The following is a 20,814-nucleotide window of genomic DNA, read 5'->3' on the forward strand; positions in this document are numbered from 1 at the left end:
TCCAATCCCTTAAGAATTTTAGATGATTAGCAATGAACATTTTGAATGGCGGTGTTGGCTTGAAGGGCCAAATGGCCTAATCCCGCACCTATTTTTCTATGCTAGATGTTTCTATGCAAAGTAGACAATAGGGTGTAGGAAAGAATTGCAGATGCCAGTTTAAATCGAAGATAGACACAAAATGCTGGAGTAACTCAGCGGAACAGGCAGCATTTCTGGAACTGGAAGTACTCCAGCATTTTGTGTCCTCCAGAGATGCTGCCTGTCCCGCTGAGTTACTCCAGTATTTTGTGCCTTTCGTAGCCAAAGGGTGTCAGATAAGGAGAGTGAAATATAAACCGGAGGGAGTGATATGGGTGGTAGGGGAAGGGGGCAGGAAAGTGGAGAAAGGGTGCATACCCAGGTTGGGTCAGAGGAATTATGCTGTTCACTGCCGTCAATGTTGATATCAACGTCATTATGCAATATAATTTAAAATCCTACCGTTTGTAGTCTGGGTAAACTTGAATACATGGATCCGTGTGCCAGTGCTGCCAGCATCAAACATGATCCCATAGAAGCAGCGGGCAGTGGGCTGTTGGCCAGTGGCCTGCAGGTGGAATCTGAGCCCATTCTGTATCCTTCGGAAAGGATTCTTTTGATAGATGTAGAGGCACAGGCAAATGAACAGGACAAAAACAAAGGCAAGTTTTGGTAACTTCATGGTTTCCAGCAATTAAATACATATTTCATTTGCAGCAGGTCCATACATGGATTACACAACACGATATGGAATCTGTCAGAAAGAATAAAAGATTTCATCAAAATGTAGTGAAGGATTTTTCCCTTACTGAAGTAGAATGTATCTTTTTTTAATGGTAAGACCAAGATTTCAATGTTAAATCAACAAGGATAACACATATATTCTGTAAAATTGGAATTAAAAACACAATATGCAGGAAATACTCTGCAGGTTTGGCAGCTTCTCGAGATACAAACTGAGCAAAACACAACTACTGGAGGAACTCAATGGTATACATTATAACTTTATCATATAATGATCATATGATCATAGTTGTGTATGCAATATAACGAATCTCCCTGTGGCATGTCACGTGATAGTAAGTATCATCGTTCATCAACTCAGCTGGTCAAGCAGCATCTGTGGAGGGAATGGACAGGCGATGTTTCGGGTCGGGATCTTTCTTCAGACGGATTACTATTTCAGGTGGGTGTAAGAGCAGCCATTTGAATCAGGAGCATTTACAGAACAATGTTGTTCCCCTGACGGCTCTAACTTGTTCAACGGGTTTGCAGGTGACACCACTGTGCTGGAGCAAGCCACGAACAATAACAAGGCAGAGTGCAGGAAGGAGAAAGAAAACTTAAGGGCCTGTCCCAGTTACGTGTCCTTGGCACGCAAATTAAGCCGAGACGGTCCCGCGAAGGTCGGGGGCGATTCCATGCGTACGCACAGCTGTCTGGAGCGCGTGATATCATTTGAAGATGGACACAAAGCTGGAGTAACTCAGCGGGACAGGCTGAGTTTTGTGTCGAGACTCTTCTTCAGTCTGAAAAGAAGGGTCTTGACCCGAAATGTCACCTATTGCTTCTCTCCAGAGATGCTGCCGGTCCCGCTGAGTTACTCCTGCATTTTGTGTCTATCTTCAATTTTCTTGGCCCCCCCTCTGGGAGTAGAAGTGGGGGCGGATCCGGACCGCAACGGCCGTGAGCCCCAGGCCGAGTTCGGCACTCGTTTGCCTGCTTCTGCTGCTGTTGGAGGCGAGACGTTGCGTCGCGCTAGGGTCTTGGGCCTGTCCCACTTTGGCCGTCAGTTACGCGACATGCTGTTGGCGCGCGGAGATTTAGTTCACTACAAAACCGCAAGTGGGACAGGCCCTTTAGTTACATGGTGTCAGGACAATAACCTCAGCAAGATGAAGGAGCTAGTTATTGACTTCAGGAAGCTTGGTGGAGTACATGCTCCAGTCAGCATCAATGGTGTAGATGTGGAAATGGTTGAGAGCTTCAACTTCCTTGGTATTGATAAGACACAAAAAGCTGGAGTAACTCAGCGGGTCAGACAGCATCTCTGGAGAGAAGGAATGAGTGATGTTTCGGCTCGAGACCCCTTCTTTGATGTTACCAACAATCTGTCATGGACCAACCACATTGATGCAACAGCCAAGAAGGCACACCAGCGCCTCTACTTGCTGAGGAGACTGAGAAAATTCAGCATGTCTCCAATTACTCTTAGAAACTTCTATAGATGCACCATAGAAGTCAAACTAGGTAGATAAAAATGCTGGAGATACTCAGCGGGTGAGGTAGCATCTATGGAGCGAAGGAATTCTTCGCTCCATAGATGCTGCCTCACCCGCTGAGTTTCTCCATCTTTTTTATCTACCCTAGATTTTTCCAGCATCTGCAGTTCTTTCTTAAACATAGCAGTCATACTGTTGGGTTGCATCACAGCTTGGTTTGGGAACAGCTCTGTCCAAGAAATGGCACAGAATGGTAGCTGTAGCCCAGTCCGTCGCACAGACCAATGTTTGATGGCACCATGCATGTGTAGGAAGCGTTTGGGAAAGTAGAATAAAGAACTAGTGTGAATGGGTGATGGATGTTCAGCGTGGACTCAGTGGGCCGAAGGTCCTGTTTCCATGATGTGTCTCTAAAAACGACATTTTATCCAAAGCCAATTGGGACTGCCATTTTTTTCAGAGGGAGAGGTGCTGCAAGGAACTGCAGGTGCTGGTTCACAAAAAAAAGACACAAAGCGCAGGTCAGACAGGACCTCTGGAGAACATTAGTCTGAGGAAGGGACCCGACCTGAATTATCACCTAACTATAATCACCAGAGATGCTGCCTGACCTGTAGAGTTACACCAGCACTTTAAGTCTTTAGTTTGCCATTTTTTGAACTGATCAGTGTTATAAAATTCCGAGGTAAAGTTAAGATGAAACATGTCCAAGAAATTTATGAAGACACGGGGCTAATCTGTGAGGCCCAGCAGTCTGATGAATGGCTTTACAGTGGGCTGCTTAAGTCACAGAGGCAGCTGTACACGGCTGTATGAATGGCTCAAGTATATTTGCAAACTGAATCTAATGTGCAAAACACATTTACTCACTAGTGACTTTATTTCTGAACAAGTCAAGTCAAGTCAAGTTTATTTGTCACATACACATACGAGATGTGCAGTGAAATGAAAGTGGCAATGCTCGCGGACTTTTGTACAAAAGACAAACAACAAAACAACCAAACAAATTATAAACACAATCATAACACACATATTCTTTTACATAAGTGTTGTCTAGTGAGATTTAGGCCGGGTGGGGAAAGGTGCCATTTAGAAATAGCTTTAATGCAAAGATTGATTGACCCTTCAGCCCAGAGTCCACACTGACTATCGATCACCCAATATTAACAAACTAATTCAGTTTAGTTTACTGTCACGTGTATCAAAGGTTCTATGTTATCCCACTTTGTCATCCACTCTCTACGCACAAGGGACAATTTACAGAGGCCAATTAACCTTCAAGCCTGAATATGGTGGCTTACAAATGGTGGTTTACAAAAAAGGCACAAACTGCTGGAGTAACAGCAGGTCAGACAGCATCTCTGGAAAACAAGGATAAGTAACGTTTCGGGTCGGGATCCTTCTTCAGAGTTAAAACGTTACCTATCCCAGTTCTCCAGGTTCTGCCTGACCCTCTGAGTTACTCCAATACTCTGTGAAATGTCACCTATCCTAGTTCTCCAGAGATGCCTCCTGACCCGCTGAGTTACTCCAGCACTTTGTGTCTTGTTTTTACCCTATAAGCCCACGGATCTTGGGATGTGGGAAGAAACCGAAGCACCAGGAGGAAACCCACGGGGTCACAAGGAGAACGCGCTAACTCCACACAGACAACACCAGAGGTCAGGATCAAACCTGAGTTTCTGGGCTGTGAGGCAGTGGCTCTACCAGCTGCGCCATCCTATGTAGACATAAAGGGAATATCTGGGAGGAAAGCAGATGATTAGGATTTAGATGGGATCTTGTTTTGGTGAGATGATGGCACGGGGTGAGGTGAAGAAGCTCACATTAAACCGAGGGATGACGGGCTGAGGAAGAGAAAGAAAGAAAAAAGAGAGATGGGAGCATGGTGAGAGACTGCGGACACAACCACGGTGGCTGGAGTGGAGGGTACCGGGAGGGAGGCAGGGAGCAGGGCAGGGAGTGAGGGAGGGATGTGGGGGAGGGGGGGGGGGAAGTCAAGAAGTCAAGTTTATTCGTCACATACACATACGTGATGTGCAGTGAAATGAAAAGTGGCAATGCTCGTGGACTTTGTGCAAAAAAAACCCAAACAAGCTACTAACAGAATGGAACAGAATCACATATTCTTTTACATATTACATATTGTGGGAGGAAGGAAAAAGGAAAAAAAAACAGCAATTTAAATAAAAACAGTAGAATGGTACAGTAAAGTTAGTCCCTGGTGAGGTAGGAGGAAGGGAGTGAAGGAGAAGTCATGGGAGGGGTGGCAGTGATGGGAGGGAGTGAGGGGTGGGTTACGGGGGGGGGGGGGGGGGTGTAGTAGGGAGGGGGGGGGAGGAGGGGAGAAGGGGAGAGGGAGGAAAGGAAAGTGAGTGAGGGGGGAGGGAGTTGGGAGAGAGTGAGGGAGGTGTTACCGGGGGGGTTGCAAGTGAGGGGGTGGAGTGGGGGAATGAGGGATGAGGGGGGTGAGGGGGAGGGGAGAGGGGAGGGGAGGGATGAGGGGGGTGGAGGGGGGAGGGGAGGGGGGTGAGCGTGAGGGGGGTGAGAGCGTGAGGGAGGGGGGTGAGCGTGAGGGGGATGAGGGTGAGGGGGAGGGAGCGGGAGGGGGATGAGGGGAGGAGGGGGATGAGGGGTGAGGGGGGAGGGGAGAGAGGGGTGGAGTGAGGGGAGGGGGAGGGGGTGAGGGGATGAGGGTGGGGGGGGGGTGAGGGTGAGGGGGATGAGGGTGAGGGGATGAGGTGAGGGTGTGAGGGGATGGGGGGGGGGGAGGGTGAGGGGGGGGGATGAGGGTGAGGGGGATGAGGGTGAGGGGGGTGAGGGGGTGAGGGGGTGGAGGGGAGGGGGAGGGTGAGGGGATGAGGGTGAGGGAGGGTGGGGGGGGTGAGGGGGGATGAGGGTGAGGGGGATGAGGGTGAGGGGGGAGGGTGAGGGGATGAGGGGTGGAGTGAGGGGATGAGGGTGAGGGGATGAGGGGTGGAGTGAGGGGGATGAGGGTGAGGGTGATGAGGGTGAGGGTGAGGGTGATGAGGGTGAGGGGGTGGAGTGAGGATGAGGGTGAGGGTGTTGAGGGGGTTTTGTTACCGTGGAGACGCGGTCGCTGAGTCGCCACCGACCGTCCGCCGGCTCCGTGGCCCCGACCTGGTGATGTGACGCCGCGCGCGCTCCCGCTCCCCTGACGCGCTCGCGCTCGCGCTGGTCCCCATGCGTGCGCGTGTCCGCGCCTCCAGCTGTGGCACCAGGTGCTGGAGCTGCAGCCGCAGCCCAAAGGGCCGCAGCCTCTGTCAGGTCAGTGTGTGTCCACCACTCGTTGTTCCTGGACGGTCAAGTCATCGAAGCAGTCCGTGTGCTGTACACCTGTAGGACTTCATCGACGTCCCACACCCTCCTCAATCTCCTTCGGAAATACTGTAGAGGCATTGATCACAACGTGTAAAACTTGACTCAAGCTGGAACGACGTGTATAAATCACACTGTGGTGCCGGGCTATACATAAATACCAGTACTCTGTATGGCAATTATGGTTAACCACGTACTGCCATTACAAAAACTAACCTTTGACAAATTGCAGTGAGATTACTCTTTGTGGGAAAATAAACATGCTACAGCTACCCACATGCACATTTTGGCAACAGAAAAGTGAAGAAATTGTCACTTTTTCTCCTTTGTTTTGCTTTCAAACTTCCAGTTCATTTTCTGTTGACTTTGCCAAACCTTGCATCGAAAACCCGACCAGCAGGGAAGAGCTACGAATTTGCGCAACTGGACAAAATATGAGGTTAATTATATAGTAGAAGCAACAGCTTCTTACAATATACTACAAATATTGTTTTTAAATGTCCCATAATACTGAGTTCATATTCCTTTATGTTTTTCACCCTGAACTATGAACCTGCAGTAGGGTAGCGGAGTCTAACAGCACAGAAACAGGCTGTTCAGCCCAACCTGCCCATGTCGACCATCTGAGCTAGTCCCTTTGCCAACATTTGTCCTATATCGTTTTAAACCCTTCCTATTCATGTATCTGCCCAAATGTCTTTTTTAATGCTGTTATAGTACCTGCCTCAACTGCCTCCACTGGCAGTTTGTTCCATACACCCACCACCCTCTAGAAACATAGACATAGAAAATAGGTGCAGGAGGAGGCCATTCGGCCCTTCGAGCCATTCATTGTGATCATGACTGATCGCCCCAATCAATAACCTGTGCCTGCCTTCTCCCCATATCCCTTGACTCCACTAGCCCCTAGAGCTCTATCTAACTCTCTCTTAAATCCATCCAGTGACTTGGCCTCCACTGCCCTCTGTGGCAGGAAATTCCATAAATTTCCAACTCTCTGGGTGAAAACGTTTTTTCTCACCTCTGTGTGAAAGAGTTGCCCCTCATGTTCCCATTAAATCATTTCCTTTTCATCTTAATCCTATGTCTCCCAGTTCTTGATTCCCCCACCCTGTGTAAAAGGTCCAAACTAAACTAAACTCTGTGTAGTCACCTGGTCTATTTCCCTCATTATGTTATACATCTCTATAAGGTCACCCCTCAGCCTCCTGCACACCAAGGAATAAACCCTTAGCCTGCCCAACCTCTCCTTGGCGCTCAAATCTTAGCAACATCCTCGTAAATCTTCTCTGCACCCTTCCCAGCTTGAAGACATCTTCCGTTAGTATCCAGATGTGTGGATGTACAGAGACAGTTACAGAGAAGATGCCCTAGAATGTTGCTGTGTTTCAGCAACTAAGTTACAGAGAAAGGTTGAACAAGTTAGTGCCTTCTTTGAGTCTCTTGGCAAAAAAAACGTTCGTGGAAAAGCTTTTCCCACTGAGAGTAGGGAAGATCTGTGGGAAAGAGTTGCAAAGTTCCCATTAAAAAAAATTGGAGCGCTTTTCAGGGGTGCATGATCCTATGTCTCCCCCAGTTCTTGATTCCACTAGAATGTTGCCTGGGTTTTGCAGAACTAAGTTACAGAGAAAGGTTACCCTGCTGTAAAAGGTCAAACAAGGGGAACATAAACTGAGAATTAAGGGACTGAAGTGTAGGGGTAAAATGCGGGGGAACTTCTTTATTCAGAGAGTGGTAGCTGTGTGGAAAAGGGAATGGAGGGTATGGTCTGAGCGCAGGTATATGGGACTAGGGGAGATTATGTGTTCGGCACGGACTAGAAGGGTCGAGATGGCCTGTTTCCGTGCTGTAATTGTTATATGGTTTATTATATGGTTTATATGATGTTTTCTATAATACAAGGCCCTAATCAAGCTTGAGAATCCAAAGGACCTCCCAGAAAAGGTAACATTAGCAATTCTTCACACCAGGCTGGTTGGTGGATTTGTTGACCACTGTAAACTAATCCTAGGGTAGGGGGTTGAAAAGGGAAACAGGGAAGCAGGCTTAGATTCGATGGGCCAAATGGCATCTCTCTCTATGTTGTAAATAAATAAGGTTATAGAGTAGACAGCAACAACTTATAATATACTACAAATATTGTTTTATCCCTCTGAATCCATGTACCATATATACTGAGTTCAATATGGAGCCTTTCAAGTGTTTTGACAGCACCCTGAAGTTTGCATGTTCTATGAACCGTGCAGTAGGGCTTCCTCCCACATCCCAAAGATGTGCGGACTGATTGGTAAGGTTTAAGTTGTTTATTGTCACGTATACTGGGGTACAGTTAAAAGCTTTGTTTTGCATGCTATCCAATCAGATCAGCCCAACCTGCCCATGTCGACCAATCTGAGCTAGTCCCTTTGCCAACGTTTGTCCTATATCGTTTTAAACCCTTCCTATTCATGTATCTGCCCAAATGTCTTTTTAATGCTGTTATAGTACCTGCCTCAACTGCCTCCACTGGCAGTTTGTTCCATACACCCACCACCCTCTAGAAACATAGACATAGAAAATGGGTAAATGTGAGGAGGAGGCCATTCGGCCCTTCGAGCCAGCATTTTAAAATCGCCATTCATTGTGATCGCATGACGCGTGATCGCCCCTCCAATCATAGTAACCTGTGCCTGCCTTCTCCCCTGAATATCCACTAAACTCCACTAGCCCCAGAGCATCTATCTAACGTCTCTCTTAAGATCCATCCAGTGACTTGGCCTACCACTGCCCTCTGTGGCAGTGAATTCCATAAATTCCCAACTCTCTGGGTGAAAACGTTTTTTCTCACCGGTCTCCTAATTTGAGGAAGGATATTATTGCTATTGAGGGAGTGCAGCGTAGGTTCACCAGGTTATTTCCCAGGATGGCGATACTGACATATGATGAAAGAATGGTGCGACTGGGCTTACATTCACTTGAATTTAGAAGGATGAGTGGGCATCTTATAGAAACATATAAATTCTTAAGGGATTGGACAGGCTAGATGTAGGAAAAAAGTTTCCCGATGTTGGGGCAGTCGAGAACCAGGGGTCACAGTTTAAGGATAAGGGGTTGCCATTTAGGATTGAGATGAGGGAAATCTTTTTCAGCAAGAGAGTTGTAAATCTGTGGAATTCTCTGTCACAGAAGGCAGTGGAGGCCAATTCACTAGAAGCATTTGAGAGAGTTAGATATAATTCTTAGGGCTAACGGAATCAAGGGATACGGGGACAAAGCAGGAACAGGGTACTGATTTTGGATGATCAGCCATGATCATATTGAATGGTGGTGCTGACTCGAAGGGCCGAAAAGCCTACTCCTGCACCTATTTTCTATGTTTCTATGTTTCTAATCATGTATCGTCTTTCCCCTGACTGATTAGCACGCAACAAACACAAAAGCTTTTCACTGTACCTTGGTACACGTGACAATAAGCTAAACTAAACTAAATTCCCATCTCCACCCCTTACTGCTTTCCGCAGAGACCGTTCCCTCCGTAACTCCCTGGTTAACTCATCCCTTCCCACCCAAACTACCCCATCCCCGAGTACTTTCCCTTGCAACCGCAGGAGATGCAACACCTGTCCCCTTACCTTCCCCCTCGACTCCATCCAAGGTCTTTCCAAGTGAGGCAGAGATTCACTTGCACCTCCTCCAACCTCATCTACTGTATCCGCTGTTCCAGGTGTCGACTTCTCTGCATCAATGAGACCAAGCGCAGGCTCGGCGATCGTTTCGCTGAACACCTCCGCTCAGTCCGTCTTAACCTACCTGATCTCCCGGTGGCTCAGCACTTCAACTCCCCTCCCATTCCCAATCTGACCTTTCTGTCATGGGCCTCCTCCATTGTCAGAGTGAGGCCCAGCGCAAATTGGAGGAACAGCACCTCATATTTTGCTTGGGTAGCTTACACCCCAGTGGGTATGAACATTGACTTCTCTAACTTCAGATAGCCCTTGCTTACCCTCTCTCTCCTTCCCTTCCCCCTTGCCATTGTTCCACCACCAGTCCTACTGTCTCTGCCCACATTCTATCTCTGTCCCGCCCCCTCTAACATCAGTCTGAAGAAGGGTCTCGACCCGAAACATCGCCCATTCCTTCTCTCCAGAGATCCTGCCTGTCCCGCTGAGTTACTCCAGCATTTTGTGTCTACTTCGATTTTTACCAGCATCTGCAGTTCTTTCTAACACACTAAACTAAATTAAACTAAACTAAATTAAATTAGTTAATGTGGTGGCTTGCCGAACAGCGTGGACTCAATGGGCCGAATGGTTGGATTCTGTGCTGCATAATAAGATAATGCCCATGAATTCATCAACAATATGGACCTTGTATGTAGCGTAATGATAATACACAACATTGTGATCAGGGAGGGAGTTATATAAGGAAAGGAAGCACAGAAGGAAGATGAGACGGCATTCTTTCAATAAAAAGCTTTAACAGATGGTTCTTTATAATAGAACTAGAAAAACAACATTGGTGCCCTTGGGAAGAAACATAACGCAGCATGCTGGCTGGGAGGCAGATAAGGGAAAGGAAGACCTTGGTGTTATACCTCCAGAGATAATCCTGCTCCGGTGCTGACCGCTCCGTTTAAATCTTGCAGAATTTTGGATAGTCAAATTAGTATTTGTATAACTGTTGTTGTCCCACATAGAATTATGACTTGTGTATGTGGTCGGCGGTTTATGGCAAATTCCAGACTGTAGGGAGGCACTGTGGTGCAGTGGGTAGAGTTGCTGCCTTACAGCGTCAGTGACCTGGGATCGATCCAGATCTGGGGTGCTGTCTGTGTGGAGTTTGCACATCCTCCCTGTGACCGCGTGGGTTTACTCCGCCATCCCATGGATGTGAGATTTTGTAGGTTGATTGGCCCTCTGTAAAATTTCCCCTCGTGTGTGAGAAAATGGGATGACATAGAACCTGTGTGAATGGGTGATCGGAGGTCAGTATGGACTCGGTGGGCCGAATGGCCTGTCTTAATTAATCAATCAAACTTTAGAAACAACTGTAATGCACCAGGAACCCCTTACAGTGGAGAGCACACTGACTGGTCGCATCACGGCCTGCTCCAGTAACTCTAAAGCCAAGGACCAAAGGAGGTTACAGAGAGTGGTGGGCACTGCACAGTCCATCATGTACTGACCTCCCCACCATCAAAGAGATGTACAGAGAGTGCTGGCACTGCCCAGTCCATCATGTACTAACCTCCCCACCATCAAAGGGATGTACAGAGGGTGCTGGACACTGCCCGGGCCATCACAGCTTCCGACCTCCCCACCATCGAAGGGATCTACAGGAGGTGCTGCCTCAAAAAGGCAGCCAGCATCATCAGAGACCCACACCACCCTGGCCACTCTCTCATCTCACTGCTACCATCGGGAAGAAGGTACAGGAGCCTGAAAACCCTGACCTCCAGGTTCAAGAACAGATTCATCAACTGCACAACACTAACCTCGGCAACTGTGATCTTCTATGGACCGTGTCTTTGGTTGAACTAGGGACTTCGGTTTCACATTCTTGAGGTTATCTGTTACTATGGTTATGAATTCATTGTATTATAAACTATTATGCATTAATCTGTGTGTAAATCACATTAATGGGCCTTTTATGCTGCAGCAAGTAGGAACGTAATTGTTTCATTGCCAGTACAATTCGACATCTTGACACACTTGACCCTTGAGTTAGTTTAAAAAGTCCCAAGTCTTGATACCGTGTTCTAATTACTGTTGCTCCGTGTTGCTCTGACCTCTAGTGGCTAAAGTGATCTTTATTGAATTACAGTCCACAGCCTCTAAATTCTACCTTATCTTATCACTCCACCCTCTTCCCTCCTCTCATGCACTATCACTTCCCTCCTCTACCCCCCTATCTCTTCCTTCCTCCCTTCTATCTCTTCCCTCCTATCTCCTTTATCTTTTCCTCTCCTGCACTATCTCTTTCAATTCCTCCATTATCTCTTTCCACCTCTCTCCTCTATCTCTCCATTCCTCTCCTCTACCTCTTAATTCCTCTCCCTATCATCCTCCCTCCTCCCCACCAACTCTCACCTCCCTGACCCTGTAATTTCTTGTTTGCTCCCCCCCACTTGACTTTCCCATTGACTTTCTCTGCGACCTCAACTCTCCCTGACCATGCTGTACCATAGAGACATAGAGCACAAGCACAGGCCCTTCAGCCCACCATGTCCATGCTGACCCATGAGTACACATCTATATCTATCAACACAGGTTCGATCCTGACCTCGGGCACTGTTTGTGTGGCGTTTGCACGTTCTCCCTGTAACCGCATGGGTTTCCTCCGGGTGCTCCAGTTTCTCCCTGCATCCCAAAGACGTGCGGGTTTGTAGGTTTAATTGGTCCTCTGTAAATTGCCCCGAGTGGATGTGAAAGTAGGACAACGTAGAACTAGTGTGAACATTTGATCGATGGTCGGAGTGGACTTGGTGATCCGAAGGGTCTGTTTCCATGCTGTATTTTTCAATCAATTATTCTATTCCTTCCTCAGTCTGAAGAAGGGTCCTGACCCAAAACGCCACCTATCCATGTTCTCCACAGATACTGCCTGACCCGCTGAGTTACTCTAGCACTCTGTGAAATGTCACCTATCCATGTTCTCCACAGATGCTGCCTGACCCACTGAGTTACTCCAGCACTCTGTGAAACGTCACCTATCCATGTTCTCCACAGATGCTGCCTGACCCGCTGAGTTACTCCAGCACTCTGTGAAATGTCACCTATCCATGTTCTCCACAGATGCTGCCTGACCCACTGAGTTACTCCAGCATTCTGTGAAACGTCACCTATCCATGTTCTCCACAGATGCTGCCTGACCCACTGAGTTGCTCCAGCACTCTGTGAAACGTCACCTATCCATGTTCTCCACAGATGCTGCCTGACCCGCTGAGTTACTCCAGCACTCTGTGAAACGTCACCTATCCATGTTCTCCACAGATGCTGCCTGTCCCACTGAGTTACTCCAGCTCTTTGTATCATTTATTAATCCTTTTCTTATCATTCTAATTGCAAATGCAAAGGAAATCGAAGTAATTAAAAAAGGGGTTTATCCCAAGGCAAGAGAGATCACCTTTTTATGGAAAGTAAAGATTTCAAATTCTCCCCATTTCTTTGAGAAGATAATAATCTGTTGTCTTGTAATCTGAGAAATCTGTGTCTACCACCTGTCTTGATGACTTAACTAGCATCAGTGTTTAATTTTGTTAATTAATAAGGGCAAATAATGGCAAAATGCCAGGATTTCTGGTTCAATGCAGTGGTACATTGATGGGGTCTGACACAAATAGCAGCAAATGGCAACTTTCCTGTGGTACTGAGCAAAGAGGCTGGAAATAGAACATAGAACAGTATAGTGTAGGAAGGAACTGCAGAGCTGGTTTACACTGAAGATGGACACAAAATACTGGAGTAACTCAGCGGGACAGGCAGCATCCCTAAATAGAAGGGATGAAATTTCAACCTGTCATTTCTTCTCTCCAGAGGCTGCCTGTCCCACTGAGTTACTCCAGCTTTTTGCGTCTATGGAACAGTACAGCACAGGAACAGGCCCTTCGGCCCACAATGTCTGTGCCGACCATGATGCCAAATTAATCTAATCTCCTTTAAACAATCCGCCTCTCACCTTAAATCTATTTAAACTCTAAAGAAATAACAGGAAATAAGATGAGCTTGAGGTTCAACTGGCAATAATGGTTGGAGTGTGGACAATTGGGCTCGTTTGGAGCTCTGGAGAACACGGTAGGTGATGTTTCGGGTCGAGACACCTTATTACAGTGGACTGTTTGGAGATGGATCTCGACCCGAAACGTCACCTATCCATGTTCTCCAGCACTCTGTGAAACGTCACCACAGATGCTGCCTGTCCCACTGAGTTACTCCAGCACTCTGTGAAACGTCACCTATCCATGTTCTCCACAGATGCTGCCTGACCCGCTGAGTTACTCCAGCACTCTGTGTGTTTTTTGCAACTAGATCTTTGCCAGCCTTCATTAAAAAAAGAGCAGTCATGAGTAGTTGCTGGTATTTATAGTATGACTGGTGAGGCCCAGCATCGCCCAGCGAGCCTGGCTCCTTCCAGGCCAACACACTGAGGGCTGCGGCCTACAGGATGATGCCGCTGACCCGGTCCCTCATGGCTGATGGCGACCCAGCGGACCACGGTCTACAGGGGGAAGTCGCCGAGTCGAACCCTTGTTTGTGAGAATGAAGGGCCTGTCCCACTTAGGCGACTCTTTAGGCGACTGCCAGGGACTAGATTTAATGGAATTCACATACGACACCTGGCGACAACCTACGACAACCCCAACGTCAACCTATGACAGCAAAAATTGTTGCCACTATCGCCGAAAATGTTTCTGCATGTTGAAAATTTTGCTGCAGTCGCCCAAAAAATCACCTAAGTGGCACAAGCCTATGAGTGGAGAACAGGCTGGATTGGGGACCTCACGGAGCCAGCCCCTGTTTGCGAGGCCCAGCGGACTGGTCGATCCAAAGAACATGTCCACATTCCCTCCAAAACCAAGGCGTAGCTATGGGCACGCGCATGGGCCCCAGCTCTGCCTGCCTCTTTGTAGGGTACATCGATCAATCCCTGTTCCAGGCGTACACTGGCCCTATCCCTGAACTCTACCTCCACTACATTGACGACTGCATTTGTGCTTCCTCCAGCACCCATGCAGAACTCACTGACTTCATCCATTTCACCACTAACTTCCATCCGGCACTCAAGTTCACCTGGACCATCTCCGACATCTCCTTACTGTTTCTAGACCTCACTATCTCCATCGCAGGTAACAGACTACTGACCGACATCTACTACAAACCCAGACTCGCATTGATATCTGGACTACACTTCTTCCCACCCTGCTTCCTGTGAGGACTCGATCCCCTACTCCCAATTCCTCCGTCTACGCCACATCTGCACCCAGGATATCGGAGATGTCCTCATTCTTCAGGGAACGGGGGTTCCCCTCTTCGACTATAAATGAGGCTCTCACCAGGGTCTCTTCTATATCCCATAGCTCCCTCTCACTCCCCATCCCCCCATTCGTAGCAAGGACAGAGTCCCCCTTGTCCTCACCTTCCCCCTTACCAGCCGTCACATACAACATATAATCCTCTGACATTTACACCACCTCCAACGGGATCCCACCACTGGCCACATCTTCCCATCTCCTCCCCTTTCTGCTTTCCGCAGAGATCGCTCCCTCCGTAACTCCCTGGTCAATTCGACCCTTCCCACCCGAACCACCCCCTCCCCTAGTACTTTCCCTTGCAACCGCAGGAAATGCTACACTTGTCGCTTTACCTACCCCCTTAACTCCATCCAAGGACCCAAGCAGTCTTTCCAGGTGAGGCAGAGGTTCACCTGCACTTCCTCAAAACTCATCTATTGCATCTGCTGCTCTAGGTGTCAGCTGCTCTATATCGGTGAGACCAAGCGCAGGCTTGGCGATCGTTTCGCCGAACACCTCTGCTCAATTCGCAATAACCAGCCTGCTCTCCCGGTGGCTCAGCACTTCAACTCCCCCTCCCATTCCAAATCCGACCTTTCTGTCCTGGGCCTCCTCCATGGCCAGAGTGAGTCCCACCACAAATTGGAGCTTCGGTAGTTTGCTCGGGTAGTTTACACCCCAGCGGTATGAACATTGACTTCTCCAATTTCAGGTAGTCCTTGCTTTCTCCTTACTTCCCCTCCCCTTCTCAGCTCTCCCACTGCCCACTGTCTCCGCCTCTTCCTTTCTTCTTCGTGCCCCCCCCAACCGACATCAGTCTGAAGAAGAATCTTGAGCCGAAACGTCTCTTATTCCTTAGCTGCATAGATGCTGCCTCACCCGCTGAGTTTCTCCAGGTTTATTGTCGACCTGTCCAAAGAGCCTGGGGCTTGCCTGGATCGGGCCCTGCTCGTAACAACATCTTGGAAAATGGTGGCAATACACACCACGCGGCCTCTTGCATGCGTTATCAGTGGACTATTTCTAGACACTTGCTCGCCAGGGATGTGCTTGGGTATGGCAATACTCTATTGGACTGTTTGGAAGAAAAGAATGTTGCTGTCTGTCAGACAATAAAAGCACCATTAACCATTGAACAATGGGCCACCATTCAAAGGCAAACTGTGTGAATATGCATGCAAGCTGTGCATTGTTCCTGAGTCACGCCCCCTCCTCCCTGTTTAACCCCGCTAATTACTGTGGGGTGCCTTTGCTGAGATAACACGGGACTCTGTTGCAGCCAAACTGTTCAATTATTTAGTGTGGGCTGGGGAGGAATTGGGCGGGGGTCTTGATTTGGATAATTAGACTTGCATAGCCCTGCCTGAGCATAACTGTTCCTCTTTAAAAGCAGTCATTAGTGGCACGTTGTCCTTGCGGACAATGCATGAGCAGCTGCTGCCTGTGCGCTGGGTCAGGGGCAGGCACGCTGGCTTTTCACTGCTACAGGTTGTGGATGGGGCTGTTAATGTTTACCAGTCTGCTGCCGCCAGCCCACTATTCACCGTGTCCACTGACGAGCAGCGGCCAATCTGTTTCTCCAGGAGACTTCGATTGAGGCGCGGGGAATATTTATCGGCCAAGCCAATTAATATCGCCTTATCGATGCCTCTCGGGAATTGGCCAGCAGTCACCGAAACAAAGATTCTTCCTCAACGAGTGGGCAGACTGAATGAGATGGAGCTACACAAGCCTGCAGCTGCCATATGCCGTGGTTGTAAGGGACTGTCACTGGCCACAGCTCCACGGATGGACTGGCTATTTATTGTCCGTGGGGGGAATCGAACCGTAGCCCCCCCCCCCCCCCCGTCCCCTTGGTGGGCGTGAGTGCACACTTGAGCAACCCCATTGTCGCCCAACAGCTCATTACATCTGCTCGCTGACAGTCTAAGCAAACACGGGCAGAGAGGGGGCCCAGACTCACACACAACAATGATCCCAAACACACCCTGTCGCCTGCAATTACGATCCACAGGTGGCAGCTTGCAGATGACATTTCCCTCCCTATTTAGCCGATGTTATGCAATTTGCACAAAATAGGGTCCCAAAAACGTTGCGTTGATGCGCACTGCAACCTAATGCATACATCAGGCAGTAATGTTCACCAGTATCTCCAATAAACAGGGGTCAAACAACAATCACTATCCCACCCCTGAACCCTGGCACCCCTCTTTTCCAATGCAGCTTTAAAAACCTATGGCTGGGCCACATTTGGATTATTACGTGTAGTTCTAGCTACCCCATTACAGGAAGGATGTGGAGGCTTTGGAGAGGGTGCAGAGGAAGTTTCCCAGAATAATGAAAAGACACAGAGTGCTGGAGTAACTCAGCGGGTCAGGCAGCACCTCTGGAGAACTTGGATAGGTGACGTTTCACAGAGTGCTGGAGAAACTCAGCGGGTCAGGCAGCATCCTCTGGAGAACATGGATAGGTGACGTTTCACAGAGTGCTGGAGGTAACCTCAGAACATGGATAGGTGACAGGTAGTAACTCAGCGGAGGTAGAAGAACAGATAGGTGACGTTTCACAGAGTGCTGGAGTAACTCAGGGGTCAGGCAGCATCTCTGAAGAACACAGATAGGTGATGTTTCAGATCAGGGCCCTTTGCTGGAATTAGGGGGTATTAGCTACAGGGAGAGGTTGGACAGATGAGGATTGTTTTCTCTGGAATATGGGAGGTTCAGATAGACCTGATCGCCACAACCTCCGGCATTCCAGAAAAGACCTGTCAGAACCATTTCCCAGGTGGAAACATCAAATAGGCTTAAGGTGAGAAGGGCAAAGTTTAAAGGAGATATGTGGGGAAGATTTATTTACACCGAGGGTGGTTGTGGCCTGGAACCCACTGCCTGGAGTGGGGGAGAAGGCAGATAGAATAGTAGCATTTAGGAGGCTTGTAGATGGGCATATGGATATGCAAGGAATGAACTATGTGCAGGCTTATAAGAGTTGGTCATGTTGGCCGCAGACACTGTGGGCTGAAGGTCCCGTTCCTGTTCTGTGTTCTATAATAAAAGGCCATTTGGGGCATCTGCTCAATTCAATGTCCCTGCAAGCTTCTTGATCCAATGGGATATCCTTCTATTTATTTGACTTCTTCATCAGCATGGTGGCGCAGCAGGTAGAGCTGCTGCCTCACTGCACCAGAGACGTGGGTTCCATCCTGAGCTCAGGTGCTGTCTGTGTGGAGTTTGCACGTTCTCCCTGTGACCGCGTGGGTTTCTCTGGGTGCTCTGGTTTCCTCCCACTTCCCAAAGACGTGCGGGTGTGTAGGCTAATTGGCCCTCTGTAAATTGCCCCTAGTGAGTGGTAGAACCTGGGTAGTTATGACAATATGGAGAGAATAAAGTTGGTTTAGATTAGTGCGGGGTTAATGTAAATGGATGGCTGATGGTCAACGTGGACTCGATGGGCCGAAGGGTCTTGCTTCCATGATGTATCTCCATTCTCTCTCTTAGTGTCATAGAGCATGGAAACAGGCCCAACTTGTCCAGCCCGACCAAGGTTCCCCTATCTATGCTAGCTCTGTTTGGCCCATATCGGTCTGGACCTTTCCTATCCATGTACATGTCCAAGTGTCTTTTAAATGGCGGTGCAGTGGTAGTGTTGGAGCCTTACAGTGCTTACAGCACCAGAGACCCGGGTTCGATCCTGACTGCAGGTGCTTCGTTACGGAGTTTGTACGTTCTCCCAGTGACCGCATGGGCTTTCTCCGAGATCTTCGGTTTCCTCCCACACTCCAAAGACATACTGGTTTTAGGTTAATTGGCTTGGGTTTGTTGGTATACGTGTAAAATAAATTGTCCCTCGTGTGTGTAGGCTTGTGCTAATGTGCAGGGATCACTGGTCAGTGTGGAGTCGGTAGGCCCGAAGAGCCTGTTTCCGCATTGTATCTCTAAACTAAACTAAAAGTTGAAACAAAGAACTGCAGAAGCTGGATATCTTTGGAATGTTGTTATAGTCCCGATCTAAATTACCTCCTCTGGCAGCTCATTCCATTCACCTACCACCCGTCTGTGTAAGAACGTTGCCGCTCAGCTTCCGATTAAATCTTTCCCCTCTCACCTCAAGCCTATGTCTAAATGAGTGGGCAAATGCATGGCAGATGCAGTATAATGTGGATAAATGTGAGGTTATCCACTTTGGTGGCAAGACCAGGAAAGTAGACTATTATCTGAATGGTGGCCGTTTAGGAAAAGGGGAGATGCAACGAGACCTGGGTGTCATGGTACACCAGTCATTGAAAGTAGGCATGCAGGTGCAGCAGGCCGTGAAGAAAGCGAATGGTATGTTAGAATTCATAGCAAAAGGATTTGAGTATAGGAGCAGGGAGGTTCTACTGCAGTTGTACAGGGTCTTGGTGAGACCACACCTGGAGTATTGTGTACAGTTTTGGTCTCATAATCTTAGGAAAGATGTTCTTGCCATAGAGGGAGTACAGAGAAGGTTCACCAGACTGATTCCTGGGATATCAGGACTTTTATATGAAGAAAGACTGGATAGACTCGGCTTGTACTCGCTAGAATTTAGAAGATTGAGGGGGGATCTTATAGAAACTTACAAAATTCTTAAGGGGTTGGACAGGCTAGATGCAGGAAGATTTTTCCCGATGTTGGGGAAGTCCAGAACAAGGGGTCACAGTTTAAGGATAAGGGGAAGTCTTTTAGGACCGAGATGAGTAAAAAAAAATTCACACAGAGAGTGGTGAATCGGTGGAATTCTCTGCCACAGAAGGTGGGCGGCGCGACTCTCGTCAGCAGCGGCCTCTGCAGTCTGTCCGCGGTTTATTATTTTTTGTCTGTGTTTTAATGTAGTTTTTGTTATTTTTTGTTGGGGTGTGTGTGTGTGGGGGGGGGTGGGGGTGGGGAGGGAGGGGGGGGAAACTTTTTAAATCTCTCCCTGCACTGGAGACCTGACCTTTTCTCGTCGGGTTTCCGTTGTCGTTGGGGCCGCAACGAGGAGCGGCCTCCAACAGGAAGAAGCCGGGGACTCTGGTGCTACGACTCACCGTCGCCGTCGCGCGGCTGGCCGAGTCTGGAGCGGGTGGAGCGGTGGAGGAGTGCTGATGCTGCTGCTGCTGCTGCTGCTACCGGAGAGTCGGAGGCTCCAACGGCAGGTCTGTGGACGGTGGCACCGGGAGCCCGCGGCTCCCTGGAGGGAGACCGCTTTTCAGGGCTCTCGCAACGGCGACTTCCCCCGCCCGAGTTGCGGGGTTGAAGAGCTCCTGGAGCGGGGCCTGACATCACTGCCCCGCGCGGCTTGGAATGGCCACGGGACTCTGCGAGCGCACGCCTGGGGCTCTAACACCAAGACCCGGTGTGCGACCTCGCATCACCCGGCGTGGCTTTAATGGCCGCGGGACAATCGCCATCGCCAGCCGGGGGCTTTGACTTTGACTCTGACATCGTGGGGGGGGAGAGTGCAGTGGAGAGATAAGTTTTTTTGGCCTTCCATCACAATGATGTGATGGATGTTTATGTAAATTATGTTGTGTTGTTGTGTCTTGGGTCTATTTGTTTGTAATGTTCTCCGGCTGCAGAAACGGCATTTCGTTTGGACCTCAAGGGGTCCAAATGACAATTAAATTCTTGTATCTTCAGAAGGTAGTTGAGGCCAGTACATTGGCTATATTTAAGAGGGAGTTAGATGTGGCCCTTGTGGCTAAAGGGGATCAGGGGGTATGGAGAGAAGGCAGGTACGGGATACTGAGTTGGATGATCAGCCATGATCATATTGAATGGCGGTGCAGGCTCGAAGGGCCGAATGGCCTACTCCTGCACCTAATTGCTATGTTTCTATGTCTATGTTTCTATCTGACACTACCTAACGACCATCCATGTGATATCCAGCTTCCAACCAGCCTCTGGGCAAAGAGGTTCCTCCTAAATATTTATATTGGATTTATTAAATAACAAAAATTCAATTTGTGCTTCTTTATTTTAATTATCGGTCTCCACAAGCAGGAGAAGCTTTAGCAGATCAAGTCATTTCTAAAAATATTTTCTATTAGTGGACAGATTATACAAATAAAATGATTGGTACTAGGCAGGTATTAATCTCTTACAAAATCCCTTACTCTAAGAACATTGTTTGAATTTTGGAAATAATGAAATAGGGATTGATAAAGGAGGCAATAGACAATAGACAATAGGTACAGGAGTGGGCCATTCAGCCCTTCGAGCCAGCACCGCCATTCACAGTGAT

The 20,814-nt window shown here is 48.5% G+C and overlaps 1 protein-coding gene across 1 annotated transcript in view; it reads right to left on the reverse strand.

Annotated features, from left to right (window-relative positions):
• entpd6 (ectonucleoside triphosphate diphosphohydrolase 6) overlaps positions 1–5,436 on the reverse strand; it is a 39,128-nt gene extending 33,692 nt beyond the window's left edge. The window contains exons 1-2 of the mRNA XM_055639937.1: positions 5,328–5,436; positions 484–775 (exon numbers count right to left, since the gene is read on the reverse strand). Coding sequence (XP_055495912.1) covers positions 484–703 — 220 coding nt within the window. The 5' untranslated portion in view covers positions 704–775; positions 5,328–5,436. The remainder of the gene's footprint in view (positions 1–483; positions 776–5,327) is intronic.
• Between the last annotated feature and the right edge of the window lie 15,378 nt (positions 5,437–20,814).

Source organism: Leucoraja erinacea, chromosome 8, assembly GCF_028641065.1.
Source record: "Leucoraja erinacea ecotype New England chromosome 8, Leri_hhj_1, whole genome shotgun sequence".
NCBI classification, from domain to species: Eukaryota; Metazoa; Chordata; class Chondrichthyes; order Rajiformes; family Rajidae; genus Leucoraja; species Leucoraja erinaceus.